We start from the raw sequence: 19,306 nt of genomic DNA, 5'->3' as shown, positions 1-19,306 counted from the left end.
AACAATAGCTGAAGGCTGAACTTTGCATTGTGGATCATGTCTAACCTGTCTGCACTTCTTGCCGTAGATGAACTCTAACGGCAGCCCTCTTTAAAAATAAAATAATAAAAATGCTAACTCTGACATGCCCTTCAGCATGACACAAAACCCTCTCAGCTGCTGCAGGACTGTGCCAAAACAAGGCTTTGAACACAAAGAATTAACTTGGCTCTGAAAAACATTAGGGAATATTCTTGACCCTGATCATCCTTTTGTTGCTTTTTGCGTGATAAGTGTTGCTTATTTGCAGGGCCCAGAATTGTCCAGAACAGCTTTCATGGTTACTGTTGACTTTGTGAGTTTGATTTTGACTCAGTTTACTTCCTGTTTTATTTTGAAGGTTAGAACCCATGTGATTTTCTGTGATTGCACTATCATTTGTTCTTTCCCTTGGTAGGGTCTGATTACGTTCACCTGTTCCTTATTACCCTTTTCTCCGCTTGTCAGGTTGTGCTCTCTTCTCAGTCTTGTTTTCAGGTCTTCTCTATTTTTGGATTTGGGATTTTTAATAAACCTGCCTTATGCAGTTCTTTTGTTATTATTTTTCTGACTATATATAATCATAGGAACTTTTCATCATTTCATTTATCTAAATATAGAGGCTCATTTTAAGAAAAAATATTTTGAAGGATGAGGTTGCTGTCACTCTGTATTTTCCTCTATGAAATAAAATGACCAAAATCAACAATGCTTTCGAGTGTATTGTATTACTTTTAGACTGCTTAACTTTGTCTTTGAAACTCTAAGCTCTACTTTTGATGAAAGTATGTGTCACAAAAAATTAGTAGAATTTTTAAATTATATATACAAAAACCTCAATAATCTCCTTAAACTCTAAAATAGTAGTATTTGCAAGGGACTATTTTTAAGTGGAGGATTAATACACACTTGGTGTTCTTCTGAGTGTTTACTGCAGCATAATGATGTATGTGGGATTCAAAATAAACTGCAGTGCACATCTATGGTAATCAAGGCAGGTGTCATGCAGTGCAACACCGTGGTTCTCTGATATGTTTTTAATTGTTTGGGGTCTCAATGACACTTAATGGCACCAAAGATTAAGCTATATGAAACTTTAGCTATATAGCAAGTCAAGTGGGATCAAGTTTGCATAAGCTGTGGATTTGATAACAACAGGAAAATGACATTGTTGTTAGAGCAAGAAACTGAGGCGGGTGCATAAGGGGAATATCCACTGCTAACAAAACTAGAGGGAGCCCTTTTTTATTCATAACATCAACTCAGTTAAACTTCTGGAATATCGATCTGGTCAGTTAAGAAGCAGAGGGGGTTGTTAATTAGTTACAACTGTACTGCCGTTGATTAAATTAACAACAGGTGCACCAAAGGGGCAACAATGACACAACCCTGAACACCGGAATGGTTTTACAGCCACTGACATTTTTCCGCTCCTCATCTTTTCTGACTGTTTTTTCATTAGTTTTGCATTTAGCTAGGGTCAGTCTCTCTGCTGGTAGCATGATACCTGGACCCTACAGAGTTTGCACAGGTAGTCCAACTCCTGGAGGATGGCACATCATTACTTGTCGTTTTCAGAAGACTTACTATGTCTCAAAGCACAGTCTCAGGAGGAGACTGGAGATTTCATAATGGCTGTAGAAGGTCCTTAACCCATCACCCGGACTGGTATCTTCTTCTTTGTGCAAAGATGGACAGGATGAGCAGTTCTAGAACCCTACAAAATGACCTTCAGCAGGCCACTGGTGTTAATATCGCTGACTAAGCAATCAGAAACAGACTTCATGAAGGTGGCCCGAGGGACCAACGTCCTTTAGTGGGCCTTATTCTCACTGCCCAGCACTGTGGTGCCAGATTGGCATTTGCCATAGAATAGTATAATTGGCAGATTCTGGCCAATTGTCACCAATGAGAGCAGTTTCAACCTGAACACCAGGCTGATGTCACAACACCCTGACTGCAATTAGGTATCAGGATGAAACCCTTGGACTGACTGTTAGACCATGTGCCTGTGCAGTGGGTCCTGGGTTACTCCAGGTGCACAACAATGGTGAGAGTAGGCAGGGACTCAAGATTACCACTGACTCTCATGTTCATACAACCTAAATTCAATGGAACAACTCTGTGACATTGTGTTTCAGTCCATCCAACACTGCTAAAATGCACCTCAGATTGTCCAGGAACTCAGTGAGCCCTGGTCCAGATCTGGTTGGAGATCTCCCAGAACATCATCCATCATCTTATTAGAAACATGCCCAACATTGTCTGGTATGCATACAAGCATGTGGGTCCATACAAACTACTGAGAACCTTTTTGAGTTGCAACAAGGAAATTTTGGCAAAATGAACCACCATTTCTTTTTGTAGTTGCAAGGAGGTTGGCGTCCTACTTTTACTCTAGTGTGACTGAGTCATAAGATAATGTACAACATGGAATCCTGAGAATGCTAACATGTAGCCCAGTCAAAAGTCCCACTGTCTCATTAAGAAGAAGACCTGACAAGCAGAACACACCTGAGTCCATAGAGGACAGTCCCATCTGGATGCAGGCGGATCATGCGGTTTTTGACTGTGACTCCATGGACGAAAGACTTCTTGTCATTGAGAAAGTAGGTGTCGGGGACCCAGAGCTGGTCAGCAACCCTGTTGTCAAGTGTCAGGTTGAGAGGGATTCCCACATAGGCCAGGCGCTTGTCCCTCCAATACTGCTGGAAATACATAGTCAATGTGTAGTCCTGCAGATAGAAAGAGAAAAAACACAATAAAAGGTGGGTACAGCTTATTGTTACATGTTATACAGGCAATCACTTCAGGTTTTCTTTCACAGGAAACAGCAGACATTAAAAAGCAACATGAACAGCTTTTGAAGGAGTGTGGGCCAACTGGTTCACACACACACTCTAGCCAAATTCTCTCAAGTGCCTTTGCCCTGTCTTTTGCAGTACAGTAACCAACACAGTAATGTGCCATTGTACAACAGTGTGTGGGAAGGCTGACTCATGTAGCTGCAGCTTTATTGAAAAAAAATCTAAGAAAATTTCACCTGATCTTCAACTAATTTTTCTCCCGTGGTTGAGCATTCCTCATATAGGCACAGTGATTCACAAAACCTCCAAGTTGACCTATAACAACAGCCCAGAAGCTTTTTAAACATACGTTCCTTTTCATTAAATTCCAATGGGGTGACACTTAGGCTGTTAAAACACAGTGAATTAATGTCAGCTCTGTTCCAGTGGCTGTTTTCTCTCAACGTGCTGTAGTTGAATGCAGCTCTTCTGTTATCCTCCATAGGCGAAGGAAATGGAAACACATGCTTTAAGTAACACTTTATTGTTCTATCCTCTAAGGTCAGTGCTTATTTGTTAGTCTAACAGGCATTTTGCAATTACCCAAATGCAATCAAAAAGAACTTTATCTCTAGGATTGCACTGCAGTATGCAAAGTTTTTGAAGTTCTTTAACTATATTAGTAGATCAAGTTTGCTGTTAAAATATATCACATACTCTGTCTTACAAATAAGATGAATTTATAATGCATACTTGTTCAATCAAATACAATCTAAGTTTGTGTTTGTTTCAGCATACACAGTCTGGCATGATCACTAGATTTTGGTGGTACAGTGATTATATTTCACTAGCTTTTACTCCTCCTTTTGTAGGTGCACTGTATGTCAACATTTCCTGCTGCATGATTGGTGTTGAGTAAATTTAGTCTTAATTTTATTTGAACTGGAGGTCCATTTGCTAGGCCTATATTAGTACTAGTAAACCCTTATTGTTTTCTGAGTTTTGTTTTCTGTGATTTATCTACTTTTAGTCCAATTTTGAGTTTAGCCCAAATCAGACACTGTTAGGGTTGCCAACTCCCTGAAAAATAAATAAGGGACACCTCGTGGCCAGGGCTGGGCAACCCAGTTGTCTTCACCCTTCCCAGTGTGGTAGCTCTTTTTTTTGTGTGTGAAATTATTTTTTAACCATTTGACTTGAACTTGATTTAAGCAGATGCATATTCTTTGTGGTATGACTATATGTGAAACAAATGATCATTTAGCCATGTATTTTTAGCTCAAAATGACAACATTAACACAGTAAAACAGGTCTCTTTCTTAAACAGAAGCCTGTCATGCTTAACTTTTGAGAATATAAGTAAATCTTTCTTTAAAAGAACTCTGTCCTGCTTAACTTAAAATTATATAAATTAATAGAAAGCAATAGAACAAAAATATTCCTGTAACAGTGCACATATAGTGCATTTAGTACAATTGGCTTCAGCTGAGGTATTATTTCAGCTTTTCTAATGCTAATTAGCTGCTCCTGTTTGTAAACCCGCTTGTTCCCATGATTACGCATCATAACTCATCATCATTATTCATCTATGTATTACTTTTATGTATTAGTGATCTATTTGTTGTAATCATCTATCCTTGCAGTTGTTTATTACACAAAATAAGTTATATTATCACACTTCTGGCCACATAGCGCTGATATTCACTGCACATGCCCATATTAACCTTAACCAGAGGGTTTAAAAAAACAAACCAGTGTTTACATACCATATCTGCTTCTGCCATGCCTGGTGGACAAGAAATTGGTTAAGGGTTCCCCGAGCTTTCACGCCCCTCGTGTTCTTCATGTGCCCATTAGAAGCATGCCTATGGAAAAAGTGCGCCAGCACACAGTGCAGTGCGCTTTATAGTGCACTTTTCCAGCCAGGTGTTTTCCTTTTCCCATTCCTCCCTGTACTTTTGCAGCCTTTTTTTTTCTTTCTCTGAGCGAACAAACATTGCTGCTCTAATGCTGGGCTTACACTGTGCGATTTTTGGCCCATTTTGAGCCGATTTTTGAGTCGTGCGACCGATTTGGTGATCGGCCCGATTTTGGCCTTCATCGTGCATCGTGTAGTATACGTGGGGTAACGAGAAGCGATTAACACCTCGAGCAGCTCCCGATCATCAATCGCTCGTGAGGGTGTCACCACAGGCGCTCACATTGCTCACGCGCAAACACATAAACGTCGGTGAAAAAGATGGAGCAGCACGGCTGTGCAGCGTGTGATCTGGACACAAGCGATGGAGGCACAACTTGTAGAACTTTGGAAAGCTCATCCGAGCCTTTTCGATGTGGCATCACAAAATTATCACGACCATAACAACCGTGAAAATAGTTGGATTTACACTGTTGCTCAATCACAGCTGCCTTATTAATGTTTTTCATTAGCAATTTAGCAAAGTTGATGGTGGCGGTGTGCGTGTCTGTGTGAGTGAAAGACAGACAGAGAGAGAGAGCGACAGATTTTCTGTTATAACCTTCATTTTATGGAGGCACAGTGTGCCGTCCGAGACTTGCACCGCAGTGTCAGCGTTTGTTTCCCTGTTGGCCGGTATTTTCTTCGTAAGCGACCTTTCCTCGACCAATGAGATAAGCGATAATCTGACTTGTCATACTCGAATTGTCATAAGTGTGCTGTCAGCGCATTGGTCACAAAGCAGGAGAGAGGCTGGGAATTATGTTTTCAAACAAAGTGTTAATTCCATTAAAAGTTATAGACTACTTTTGATTCTCACTGTATTACGGGATAAAGTGCATCCCTTATTAGCTCAATACGGGACGTGAACTTTTGTTTCTAAATACGGGACGATTCCGTTTTTTAAGGGACGGTTGGCAACCCTAGACACTGTACTCATAACTATAGGCTAGTTTTAACAACTGGAATAAGCTCTAGTTTAAGCTAAGTAGAAAATGTCAGTATGCCAGTTAGGGCTGGGCTATATCATACCGTTCACGGTAATAATGTTGGGCAACGATAGGAAAATGAAATATCGCAATAGAATATGGTTAAAACGCGCATGCGCAGTGCCTTTGTTTACATAATCACAAGGCGGCGATGCAGAATGAGAAGAGCGAAAGCGGATCATTAAATGAAACGAAAGAACCATAATTGGTTTGTAAAAATGCTGCAACTTCAGTGGTGTGGAATTGGTTTGGCTTTCATCCGTCAGATACACAACAAAACACTATTTTTGGATGCTCTACCAAAAATAGTGCTAACGGGCCGTTGTTATTACCGTGTTTTTTGGAAAATACGGCACACTTAAAATCAATCCTTTGATTTTTCTGAAAATCGACAGTGCCCCTTATGATCCCGTGTGCCTTATGTATGAAGTCAGCTTGTGTTTACTGACCTCGAAACGATTTTATGTCGTACACGGCGCTCGAAAATCTGTCAAATGTTTCAGTACGACTTTGCTAAGCTACGAAGCCGCACCGCTTGATGGATTGTTGGAGCATTACGGCTATCGTAGGCAGGAGCCTCGCGGAGTGATACGTACTGTGCTTCAACATAATATTACCGTGTTGTGTGTGTATAACCTCTTACATTTTGTGGATATTATACATGGTTATGCTGTGGATATGTCTGCCAATTTCCACTGGAAATGCCCTTTGGTTAAACTGTCAGCAAGGAATTTGCATTTGCACTGTTAATTTTTTATATAACTTTAATGCACTTAAAAAAGCTGCTTGTTTAAGTGAAAATACATTGATGGGTTTTGGTTTTTTTTGCACTAATAAAGTTGTGGAGTTGTAAAGTATTTTGTCTAGTGTCAATTATATCGTCAGTTTTATCGTTATTGCAAATTTTGAAATGTATATCGTGATAAATATTTTTGTTCAAATCGCCCTGCTCTAATGCCAGTACACCAATATGGTGAACCAAGTATCCAGCATTAGCATTTATAGCACTGTCAAGATTAATGTGCTAGCATGCTGCTGTTTTTTGCTAATTAGCCTAAAGTGCAAGGTAGGCTAGCTACGGACAGCCTTAAAAAAGTTGCTAACATAACAAACGTCTTTGTCTGGATAAATACTGGGAAATTATTTTTTTAACCACTGTCAGTATTAATCTATGATTATTGTCAGAAGAAAATGTCATATAATATAAATCAGCATTAAGTGCATGTTCAATAAATACACATTGTTTCTCAAGTTTATGAGCAATCATGTTAAAAAAAAACAAACGAAAAACAGTTCTCTGTTCTCTGAAAAAAAAAAAAGCCACAAACTCAAACGAAATCTCACTCTGTGACTACGTTTTGCAGCATTTGCATATACTGAAGTGTTTATGTAATAGTAGTTCTTGTGTCTTTCTGTATAAAGCTCACCATCTGGCACACAAGTCAAACAATTACTGGCAAGAAGTACTTAAAGCCCAGCCATGGGTACACTCATAGCCCTGCGAAAATCCAACATTTAAATACTGTTGTGTAAGTAAATACTTTTGTTTTGCTTTGATTCGAGCCGTATTTGACCAGTGCAGAAGCAGCAGCAACGATAGAGGACAGAGCCCCTCCCTCCCTCCACATCACATAATCCACTTAACCAAGCTAACAGTCCCTCTCCTCTATTTCTGTGTTTCTGCACCTCTCCCCCCTTTCTCTCGGTCTCTCTCACTCTCTCTTTCTCGGGGCAATGCCATGATCTTCCCTCTTTACCTGCTGTGACGTTGTAATGAAACCAGCCAGCACCAATCTGGCACTGGTAGAGGCACACATGTCCGTGTGGTGCTGCAGTTTTCAGGTTTACCGAATGGCAACAACAAGAACCCCCCCCCCCCCCCCCCCAAAAAAAACAAAAAAACAAAAAACAAAAAAGCAAAACACGATTATAACCGTCCAGTGTGATGAGCACAGCTTTCCAAAATGTTCATGTGTGACAGAACTGTTACATAACCCAAGTAGTTGTTTGTCTCTTTGCAAGCGCCTGAAACACTGTGTTACTAATGCATACAAAATGCTCGAGGTTTTGCATTTTCATGACGAGGGGGGATCATACATTTATGCAAATTGAGGCGACTGACTTTGTGTTAAATAATTGCTTTCTTTTCACTTGCTCTTCACAGTCAGTAAATATGGTTTCCAGGTTTGGTTAGAACACAGAGATGTAAAAGTGAAGGGCTTAGTCAGCACAGGATACAGATTGGGCCCACAGCATGACAAGGAAAGCTCATGGCTCTGAGCCATAAATGTATAGTGGTGGAACCAAGGCCTCTTTGGTAGTCTCTCCTCTCAATATTGCCATATGATGGTTTTTACAAATTATGCGGCATAATCAGGTAGCAATGACTTTTTGCGGTATTACCATCTTAAAAACAAGCCATTGCCAAGCACAGGATTCGGTGATTCTGTTTAAAGTATGGTAGTTATATCTTTAAAATATAACTGTATCAAAAGTTGGAACAGATCTGAGAATTGCTTTACTTATTTATCATGCAGAAATATTGTTAAAAAAGGATTAATCTTTGTGTATGTTTACCACCACATTCTTTCTAGCGTCTGTGAGGGAGCTCTGGTATGCTCATTCACAATTTCACATTTGTATCATTGGACTATACTAGTGTAGCTTTGCTGTTTCACAGTTCAAAATAATCCTTGTTGATCTCATACTGATCTGTGGTGAAGCCCTTCAGTTTATCCTCTGCCTGAAGCAAGCTGTTTTATTTCCCCTTCCTCTCCATTAAGCTAGCTTTCTCCTGATTGGTTCAAACATAAGAACAGTGGGTGCATGGGGCACCTGTGCTCACAGCCAGAGCTGTGTGCCTGAAATGACCATAGTGTCTCTCACTGGTATCAGCCATGAGCAGAAGAAACCAGTGCAAACTGAAAGCCTAGAAAAGTCTGAAGCCCAAGTTCCTTGTTTAACATCAACGCCCACCAGTGTAATAGGAGTAAGGAGAACAAAGACGCCTTTTTAAAATGCAGCACATTTTATGTTTGCTTGAAGTCTGTATTCCAGATTGAAGATCAAGCAACAGTCATATAAAAGCAATGACTGCAAAAATAAGTTGCTTTAAATCAGCTCCCTAATTTTGGAACTGCTAAACAACTGTGTAAAAGGCATCTTTCACTAAGCAATTTAGATTTGTAGATTTCAAAAGCATGACAAAGTCTTCACCTGTTAACACATAATGGAACTGAACTCTAAAGTCTTATAATTTCTGAAATTATACCTGAAATTATAGCAGGTCTGTAAACTGGAACAAAGCCACGACCCTGCCTATAAGTGGTTAGTAGTATTTTTCTCAGTTAAATCGAACACACTAAAGAACAGAACCTTAAAAAAACTATAGTAAATACTCTGTATAATCTGGGCTGTGCCATTTTACACTGAATACCAGGAGACATTTCAAAGCAGCCAAGCCTCTAATTTTAAGCCTTACCAGTCCCCAAATACATCATATAAAACAAATCACCAGTGGTCCAGTTCTTACAAAAGAGCGAACTATACATAGAAGCTAAAACTGCATTTTTCTCCAGTTTTAAACACTTTCACTTTAGCTTGATTTCTTTGGCCTCCAGAAGTTGCCATTTGATGCCGTTACAGCCATTTAGATGATCTACCACTAAAATGCTCCTCCTTTGTTCTCGGAACTGATGGTGGCACGAGGAGGAGGTGACAACAGGGTCTCAGAAATATGATGTCGGTATCTGTGACTACTTTCTCTTATTCCAGAGACGCACACAGCACTGGCAGTTAAATATGCTGTCAGTGCTATGCTGCTATATTTGCATTTAATCCTTTTTCAGTTCTTTAAATGACAGGAAAATAAATTCCTGTCATTTTTTAGGAACTTGTGACATAGAGGGCAATAAGTGTTATCAGTCAAAGTCCCATTAAAGTAGTCTACACAGCCTGATCCCAGCAGGTGGTGGAAATTAAATTTGCTGTATGAATCAGTACCATAGACGGTCCCCCTCCGTCTGCTCCATTACCGCCGTAACTTTAGCCTCCATCACTCCCAGTAAATGACGCCCTATCTCCTCCCCGCCTCCCTGGGAGTAGTATCATGCATGAGGTTTCTATCTCCTGGCGGAGTGTCAGCAGGTGGGCAGCCCAGTGAGCACCTCGTAAGACATGAATGATTCACATCCATCGTGTAGCCTGTGCAAACACGCGGCCAAGGGATCCTCATCAATCTTGCATGGAGACAATCAAAATGAATATCATATGAGGATGACTACAGCTTTGCGTTACCTGCTCTGGAACAATATTTTCAGTTTTTTTTTTAAATGTGATTTTTTTTTATTTTGTACTGGGACTACAGATTATGAATTATTGGCATGTCTCACGACACTTCAATTCCCACAATGCCGTGCTTTACCACTGTTGTTTGATTATTCGCGCATGTTTTCCACAGAGATAATGACAGTGACCAGTGGAAATGATTTCCAGCGAGCCTCAATTATTCAATTAGCTCGACTGGATAATCACTCCCAATTCAGGCTGTGTGAGAATTCAGATAAGCAACATTTTGGCTGTGAAATGACCCAGATTCAGCGTAATCTGTCTTTCTTGCTCTCTCTCTCTCTCTCTACAGCACTAGCATCTGAACTTTTATAGCATCTAGGAAATATGCTGTTTGTCACATGTCACTTACAGTTAGGGCTGCTCGATTATGGCAAAAATGATAATCACGATTATTTTCACTGAAATTGAGATCACGATTATTTGACGATATTTATTTCGTCCGCCAGAGCTTATATTATTTTTTTTTACATGCTGTAGTGCCATTTGTGGGAGCATTTCAAGTTGCTATACATCAATACAACTGTTATAGCCCATATTTTAAAAATGTGTATGCATTAAGTCCATAGTAACTACATTAATTGCAAAAAAGTGCAATAAACTACAAAAAAATTGAAAATCGTTTTTGTTTTTACATATATTTCTACTTGGAGAAATTTAAGAGGTTTATCCCTCAAAACTTTAAATACAAAAAAGTTGCAAAAAATAGTTTACAACAACAGGAAATTTTTTTTGAGTGTCTTCATAGTTTTATTTTTGGAGATACAGCAATTTTTATATACTGCAGGAAAAACAAAAAAACAATCCTATGATGCAAATTTGCAAAGAATGTGCATGTGCATCAAAATAAACTATTTCCAGCAGTGCAATTCGAGTTCTAAGGCCTACAAGTAAAAAACTACATTTTCCGCAAAAATGACGTCACTTGCGATAGTTCACGTTGACGTCTTTTTCAATGTGGGAAGTGTTAAGAATAGCTGATCGGATCGGCAAAGCGTGTTTCTGGAATATTATGTTTTTGTTCCTGCAAGCTCTTTTTATGCAATTTTTGCAAAGCTATATGTGGAAGGAAACCGTGACCGAGGACAAATGATGGCATAAGATGTAAGTACAACTCCTCTGGTTTCATATGGAAAAAAATTTATTGTGCTAGCTTAGCGTTCAGGTTCTACAGGGATTTAAAAATAGTTACACAAAACGAGCATGCTGCTCTGACCGGCTTTAAAGGTTTAACAATAACAATGTATTGAATAATGACTTTAAAAAATAATATAAAATAGTGTGCAAATACTGATAACAGTGCAAATGTTTGCAATATAAGAAATAAATGAAAAATGTGAACTTTGCAGTGCTGCTCTGTGGTGCAGCTACGACACCATAGCAAAGTTTACACACTGTGTCTACTTGATCCACGTCTGACTCCGCGAAGCCATAATGTTTCCACACCACTTAAGTTTTTTTTTTTTACCTCTCTTTTCAACCAACGGCAGTCCACTCCTCTCCAAATAACTTCTGCTTAGCTTTCCGAGCTTCCCTCGGGTCCTCTTAATTGTTGTGACGCGTGTTCGAAATGCAGAGCAGTGCACTTGATTTGCCACATGGAGCAGCGCGAGAGTAAAGCATGAGGGAGGGGCTAATAATCGGCTCAGTCATTTTTAATGATCGTTGAAAGCCCAGATCGTAATCGTGATTAAAATTCGATTAATTGAGCAGCCCTACTTACAGTCACTTGCATATGCTCCAATTAGCACATCACAGAGTGCACCACAATAGAACAAAAGGAAAAAACAAACATGCTAATAAACTGAAAAAGAGAAGACGGATCATTGTTCCATCTGACACTTATCGAAAGTGTCAGACTTCCCCATTGAAAAATAAATTACTCAAGTTTTCCCCCTGACTTAACTTCCCATTTCGGTGCACGAGAGGAAAAACGTTGGCATGATATGTAATCACTGTGTACTCCATATGAACCCCCGTATGGTAAAGCAATTTGAGTCCATTTGATGTATTTTTTTCGAGCTCCCCTGGGGGACGGCCCTGAGGCACCGTACCACTGCAGTGCGGGGGAATCCCTCAGCGAGTTCCTATCCCCCTCCTCCTTCAACTGCCATAGAATGGTAAAAATAGCGCTGTCTCTAGCTCAAACACAGGGAGGTGACTGAATTGGACTTTATCCTCTAAATGACAATTTTGCCCTGCAATTTATAGGATAATTTCCTCACTGTCTAATATCATATGATGCATTGCCTCATAACAAAAAAAGAGGGGAAGGACAAAGGGAAGAACGATGGAGAACAAATAATGTACAAACATTTTTCTCCCTTATGAACAGCCATTATGACTCTGCGCCACATAATGTACCTGCGTACAGATTGGTCTAGCAAATTGTTTCTCTTAAATTGATGAACAATTCAATGGAATCTGTTACTTTAGACACTATTTGATCCATTTCTGCCCTTCCCAGCATCGTAATTTAGCTTTTTCCTTTTGTTTTACTAAACAGGGTCCTACAAGTTTGCTGTATGCTTAAATAACAGATGTGGTTAAAGAAGGCAGCACTCAAGGGCAAAACCAGTTATTATCTGCCAGAGATTAGGCATTACATGTTAGGCCTGAATAGACAGGATATAAACATTAGCTTGTTATCTCCTGGTTCAGTCTAAATAATCTATGCATAAAAAGAAAGAAAAAAGGACACATGAAGGAATGATTAAGAAACTTTCTTCTTTTTGTAGCTTAAGAAGCATCACAGTGCTGCAAATGTGCAAACTTTTACATTTTCTTGTATTTTGCATTTTGTCTGTGTGTGTAGTCACCTGGGCTATATGTAGTAGGACCTGAACCTGTTTTCCACCAGATATCAGCTCGCAGACGATCTCCAGAGCACATCCAGCAAGCTGCAGTCCACGATTTTGCACTTGGACTGTCCAACCACAAGATTCTGAAAAATTAGCTAGTAGATCATTGATGGACACCACAGAGGGCCGTCAATGACTAGAAGGGGAGACACAACACACGACAGGGCCAAGGCTACCCATCTGGCAGTATCTGAACTTTCAAAATTAGAGCACCAGCAGATCTCTAAATAATAAAATGCTACATGCACCACAACCAGGACTGGCATTATTTTTAATATATCAAAACCAAGAATTAAATAAAACTTTATTCTTTATTTTTGTAACACTTTATTTTATTAAAAACATTAATTGGAAGACAATTATGCTAGCACTCATGTATCCGTTAAAGTCTAGTATTTTCCGACCACTATATTGATCAGCCCAACCATAAATCATTAGGCTCCAGTCAAAGGGAACACCTTCTTCTTCACTGACCTCCCGCACATACTATATTTGTCCATAAAGCTTCTGATTGACTGTCACATCCCCTTCACTGAGTCCCACAATGGACTTCTACCCTTTAGAATGGCATTTTAGAAATTAGGCTTTATTCATGCCTTCATTAACAAGCTGGAAAAAAAACGAGCTATTAAAAACACAACTTTCCAAGTCATGCAATCGAATCATACAAAACTAAAGAGATAAAATTGTAAATAATTCTGGCTAACAAATAGCAAACTGTGTTAATCAATAGTGAGCTAATAAAAAACAAAGTAGACAACTGATAACTGGATGAGCTCAGACAGCATTAGCATGAGTAGGGCTGGGCTATATCGTACCGTTCACGGTAATACCGGTGTAATGTTGGGCAACGATAAGAAAATGAAATATCGCGATAGAATATGGGTAAAAAGCGCAAGCGCAGTGCCTTTGTTTTCATACGCACATGGCGGCGACGCAGAATGAGAAGAGCGAAAGCGGGTCATTGAATGAAACGGATGAACCAGAATTGGTTTGTAAAAATGCTGCAACTTCAGTGGTGTGGAATTGGTTTGGCTTTCATCCGTCAGATACACAACCGTCAGATATTTTTGGTAGAGCATGCTAACAGGCTGTCGTTATTACCGTGTTTTTTAGAAAATACGGCACACTTAAAATCAATCCTTTGATTTTTCTGAAAATCGACAGTGCCCCTTATGATCCCGTGTGCCTTATGTATGAAGTCAGCTTGTGTTTACTGACCTTGAAATGATTTTATGTGGTACATGGCAATCGAAAATTTGTCAAATGTTTCAGTACGACTTTGCTAAGCTACGAAGCCGCACCGCTTGATGGATTATTGGAGCATTACGGCTATCCTAGGCAGGAGCCTCGCGGAGTGATACGTGCTGTGCTTCAACATAATATTACCGTATTGTGTGTGTATAACCTCTTTTTAAGTTTTGTGGATATTATACATGGTTATGCTGAGGATATGTCTGCCAATTTCCACGGGAAATGCCCTTTGGTTAAACTGTCAGCAAGGAATTTGCATTTGCACTGTTAATTTTTTATATAACTTAAAAAAGCTGCTTGTTTAAGTGAAAATACATTGATGCAATGCAGCAGCTCTCTATTCTATCATCTCCTGTGATAACTAATGAAAATAGCAGTTTACAATAGCATTGGGCTCAGATAGTAAGCCAAACCGTGCTACTGGCAAACAACTGATCTGCTCAGCCAACCATTACTAGTGGCAAGTGAGTGGAGGTTGATAGTCCATTTTCAATCAAGTGAATTAATAAGACTCTGAAATGAAAATGAAATACTTGCTTCTTGCTATCTGCTTGTCTTCTATTAAAAGTTTAGCATTAGCATGAGGCACTGACAGCTAGCCAAATCATGTAGCTGCCAGACAGCAACTCAGAGATATTTTCACAACTTAATCATCAACACAACTGCCACTGTTACTAGAGGCGAGTTAGCAGAGGCTTTTAATTTCTTTGGATGAAAGCAAGGTATGCTGGGTTTTACTGGAGCTAGACTGAGGGCAGGAACCTTTATAGGCTATAAAGGTCTTAACATTAAATGATGCTGTTGAATATATTGTTTTGACTAACAGAGCTTAAGACAAGTGTGACTTTTCATCAGTCTGGTTTGTAGTTTTTAATTCAATAAAAAACAAAGTGTAGTGATATCAGCAAAAACTCTATCCTGCCTGCTTTAAATCTTATATAGCCTTTGCTATGTCAATTACAGTGACCATACTTAGGCTTTTGACTGATGACCTTTGCAATAATCAACATCATAAATCCAGCTTATAGTTTACCTGCCCTTTCTCATTTGCTACAACATAATGTCTGGTTGACTGGCAAAGAGAAAGGAAATGAAGCTGGCGCCTGTCAGATTTGAATTCCCCAAGCCCGTGCATTGAAGTGTCTGTCTTAAAGGTGTATGCAAGTCTCAATGTTCTCCGGAAGGGACAGCCACCCCTGAAATCACACATAAGACCAGGAAATGCCCACTCTGCTTATTCTAAATCTTAGTGATCATCACTTCATCCTACAGTGCGCTCTCTCCCGAGGCCAATTACATTCCATCAGGCAGGAAGCCGGATGCCGGATAAAAGACATGGGGGTATATTAAGCCACACTCGAAGCACAGAGAAAAGATACGCTGTTGCTGCATAGCTAGACCTACATAAGATAATGAGGATGACATAGTTAATGCATTGGCAACATCTGACTCCAAGATGTATTTTATGCAATAAGACAGATGTGCTTGGCACAACAATTAGACCTTAGACCGTTTGTGTGACTTAATTAATGTTAAGCAAACAGGAACTCCACAATTGACAACCAGAGAAACCTGTGAAATGTGAAGGCACTTGTCAAGGCAAACAAATCAAAAAGGCTCGTTGTGTTGCTGTTGCTGTTTAAAAAAAAAAAATGAAAAAAACAAACCGAGCAGGCAGCAGGAACATTTGGAGAAACAGCAATGGAGCTGGAGATCTTTTCACCTCTCCATAATGACAGGGTTTTTTTCTACTTTTCGACACCCACACGCAAGCGTGGGTGTACGGATGACTAGGTTGTTCAGCCTGTTACTGAAACTACATTCACAGTGCAGACTCTGACCATTTGTGCGTGCAGGGACCTGCACCTTCATTGAGCTGTAATTTAATTTCCTGTGATGACTTTCATAAGGTACACGTAATGGGTTTGGATATAAAGACCTTGATAGCTCTTACTGCAACAGAGATTTGCGCCTGTTGGTCCACTGTTGCAAGAGAAGGTCGTGGAAATGAAAAACACTCCCACACATGGCACTCTTATTTGGCAAATAAACTTTCTTAATAACAGTGTTTACGTTATATTTCAACCTCCAAACCTCACATTAATCTGACAGTCCTGCGTATATCTGAAAAGTAAAAAGTCCTCTCTCTGTGACAGCAAACCAAATAAATGACACATTTTCAAGTAAGTCCTTCTTAAGTGTACAACTAGTTTCCTCTGCCTTGGCACACACATAATCTGTTTTGCCTTGCTCTGATCTTGTCCTAGTATGCCTTTCTCATCAGCCGAAGGCCCTCGGCACACCGCAAACAAACCTCAGAGGTAATTAGTGCGCCTTTCTCAGACTCTGCAGCATCTGCTAGTGCAGCAGCTCGCGCCGACTGAGTGGCAGCTACTGGTAGAATCAACCTGCCCCACCAGGTGGATTTCTGGTCCAACCAGATGCCATATTCACATTTCCTGCCTCACAAGTTTGCGGGGTATTTCCCACAGCTACCCCCTCCTCTCCCTGCTTTCCGCACATCTTTGATCTTTTGCTTTCTCCGCTCTCCTCTTTCCCTCAGCCACTCAATAAATCTTTAGCTCTTCCAGCTCTCCTCTTGCTTTTATTTCTCAGATCTCCTGATGCGCTGATTGCCCGTGTGCTGTGTCCAGTAAGATTCCCAAGGCTAAAAGCCCTGCACAGACCATCTTGGACTCTGGCAGAGGCTGATGAAATATAAAACCCACCCCACATCAAATAGAACCAGTGTTGCGATATGCATAGGAGCCAGGTGAATCACTGAGGTAAACAGCAAACTACAAACAACAAACAGCAGGTTCACTTTCCAAGTGTCCAGCATTATTAAGAGCATTTTTCACACCTATAGTTCGTTTACTCTGGTCCGAATCAGTTGATGACTTTGTAAACTTGTAGCTTTTGCCCATGTTTGTTTTAACACAGCGAAAAATCCAAGTGAACTCAAAGCGAACCAAAACGACTAAAGGATTGTGTACATTACCTGGATTGTGGGGGTCAAATCTTAAGCATTATCCTTTGAATGAAATGGCTTCACCATTATTAGAAGTTAGAGAAGCAAGCTTTCCAAGTTTAAAATATTAAATTTAGAAATCAGAAACAGAAAGAACTCAGAGAATTCACTTGTTCCACATGCTGTCACGTTACAGCCTTTTTCCAAAATTGATTAAATTAGTTTTTCACTCCAAAATTCCACACACAATACCCCATCATTCAACATTGCGATGTCGAATATCTGTAGACTGGTGGTCTTTTCTTGACTTATAGTCATTGTAGAAAAATAGTTTCAAATTCAGTATAAAGTTAAAGTTCAGTAAAGTTAGTTTCTATGACATCAGTTTGAGGTACATCTTCAACGTCAAAGTCTTAGACTTTCTAGAAAGCAAAAGATTATGTTCATGAATAAAACAAAGCAAACATATTTTTTAAAAATTCCCCGATAGAAGGAGAAGAAATAGACTTCCGCAATACGCAATCTCATGCTTTAAAATTCATCACTTACTAAACTGACTTGGATGCTGACATCATGGACAGGGAGGGTTAACTGTGAGAGTCCAATGCATTAAGTTCACCATGCAAGACTAAAATTGCATTTAAATGTAGAGGTTTCTTAAAAAAGGGTTTTGTCAAAATTAAGTCAAATTAAATTAAGTCCTTCTTTGCAATAATCAGATCTGTATTCCTCATGTTCTGAAAGATGGTTTGACCCGACCTCTAATCTACATGGAAACATGTCAACTGCAATCATCCATTGTTCAACCCAGGAAAGGGTTCAACAATGTTTGCTAGGTAGTTGTTGTTTTTTTTAAAGTCACAATTTCCAATTTCTAAACTACAAGTAATTTGTGGACTGTCCCTATTATTCTACTTTGAAACTAAGTATAACCAACAATGTCAAAGAATCCAGATTTAAATGTAGGAGAAAATTATGCAATTGCCAGTATCTAATATGCATATTTTTTCCCTACTTAATTCCGTTAAGTTAAAAAAAATAATGATACTCATTGAAATGTTGTGAATTCCCAAGTATTTTTTCACAGTGCTGAAATTATTTCCCCAAACTAAATAGTTGAATAACATTAATGAGTCCGATTATCTCAAGATGTCTATCGCTACGTTCACACTGCAAGTCTTAATGCTCAATTCCAATTTTTTTGTCTGCTTGTTCACACTACAAATAAAATGTTACAGCAAACGCGCTCTAGTGTGAACCCTCAAAGCGGCCCGCGTGCGCAAAAGAAGACGTCACACACAACGCGCTCTGTTTAGACCCAGAGCAAACAATATTGTTTGACTGATGGCCCTTAATATAAAGACTTTGGACTTTACGTTTCCCAATTTTGCTTTAAGTTATTTTGTTATTTACATATGGCCTAATAATTATCCTTATTGCTGTTTAGGAGAGGAGCGGTGCTTCAAAGGATAGTTGCAGATTTCTGTCAGAATCTGCAGATTATACAGTACAAATTAAATGTTCACGTTTCTCCAACGTTGTCTTCCAAACGGTTTCACTGGATGGCCAGGAAGCGTTCACGATGTCTTCTCCGGCGCTGATAATTGGCGTCTGTCTTGTGTCAGTGACGTAAAAGACAGATTTAATGCGACATGACCGTTCACACAGCAGTCGCTTTCTAAAACATCAGATATGTATCGGATTCAGTACCACATACGAAAGTGACCCAGATCGGATTTGAAAATATTGGATTTCTGCTGTTCACACTGTCATACCATGATCGGATATGGGTCGCATAGGGTCAAAACAGTCGGATTTGATGCACTTTCGCCTGCAGTTTGAACATAGCCTATGTGTCAGTTTCCAGTCCGTTACAAGATCAATTAGTCTTCTCTTTGAACCAGATTTGCACATCCGTCACCCTGTAACATTGATGCCAGTTTTCTGTTAGCTCACACCGTTTGACATCTCCTTCACCTCAAACTATAACTTGTACCTTCCATGACTGACCTGAACCCTTTTTCACCTGATCTCTCTGCCACTATTGCTTTTTGACCTTTGGCCTAAACTTCACCCTTTTCTGAGCGGGGACCTTTAGATGCTTTAGGTTGTCCTAGTTTTCT

At 39.6% G+C, this 19,306-nt stretch overlaps 2 protein-coding genes across 5 annotated transcripts in view; one reads left to right on the top strand and one right to left on the bottom strand.

Moving 5' to 3' along the window:
* The window catches only part of LOC145424226 (uncharacterized), a 474,743-nt gene that overhangs the window by 341,970 nt on the left and 113,467 nt on the right, over window positions 1–19,306 (top strand). The window lies entirely within an intron of this gene.
* The window catches only part of LOC113016986 (gamma-aminobutyric acid receptor subunit beta-3-like), a 97,101-nt gene that overhangs the window by 30,314 nt on the left and 47,481 nt on the right, over window positions 1–19,306 (bottom strand). For all 4 annotated transcript variants that reach the window (XM_026160232.2, XM_026160233.2, XM_026160234.2 and 1 more), the window contains one exon: window positions 2,533–2,753. In XM_026160232.2, the coding sequence (XP_026016017.1) occupies window positions 2,533–2,753 (221 nt within the window). The remainder of the gene's footprint in view (window positions 1–2,532; window positions 2,754–19,306) is intronic.

The sequence above is a fragment of the Astatotilapia calliptera genome, chromosome 23 (genome assembly GCF_964374335.1).
Source record: "Astatotilapia calliptera chromosome 23, fAstCal68.1, whole genome shotgun sequence".
Classification (NCBI taxonomy): domain Eukaryota; kingdom Metazoa; phylum Chordata; class Actinopteri; order Cichliformes; family Cichlidae; genus Astatotilapia; species Astatotilapia calliptera.
The sequence above is the reverse complement of the archived record's forward strand: the minus strand, read 5'-3'. Positions and strand labels throughout refer to the sequence as shown.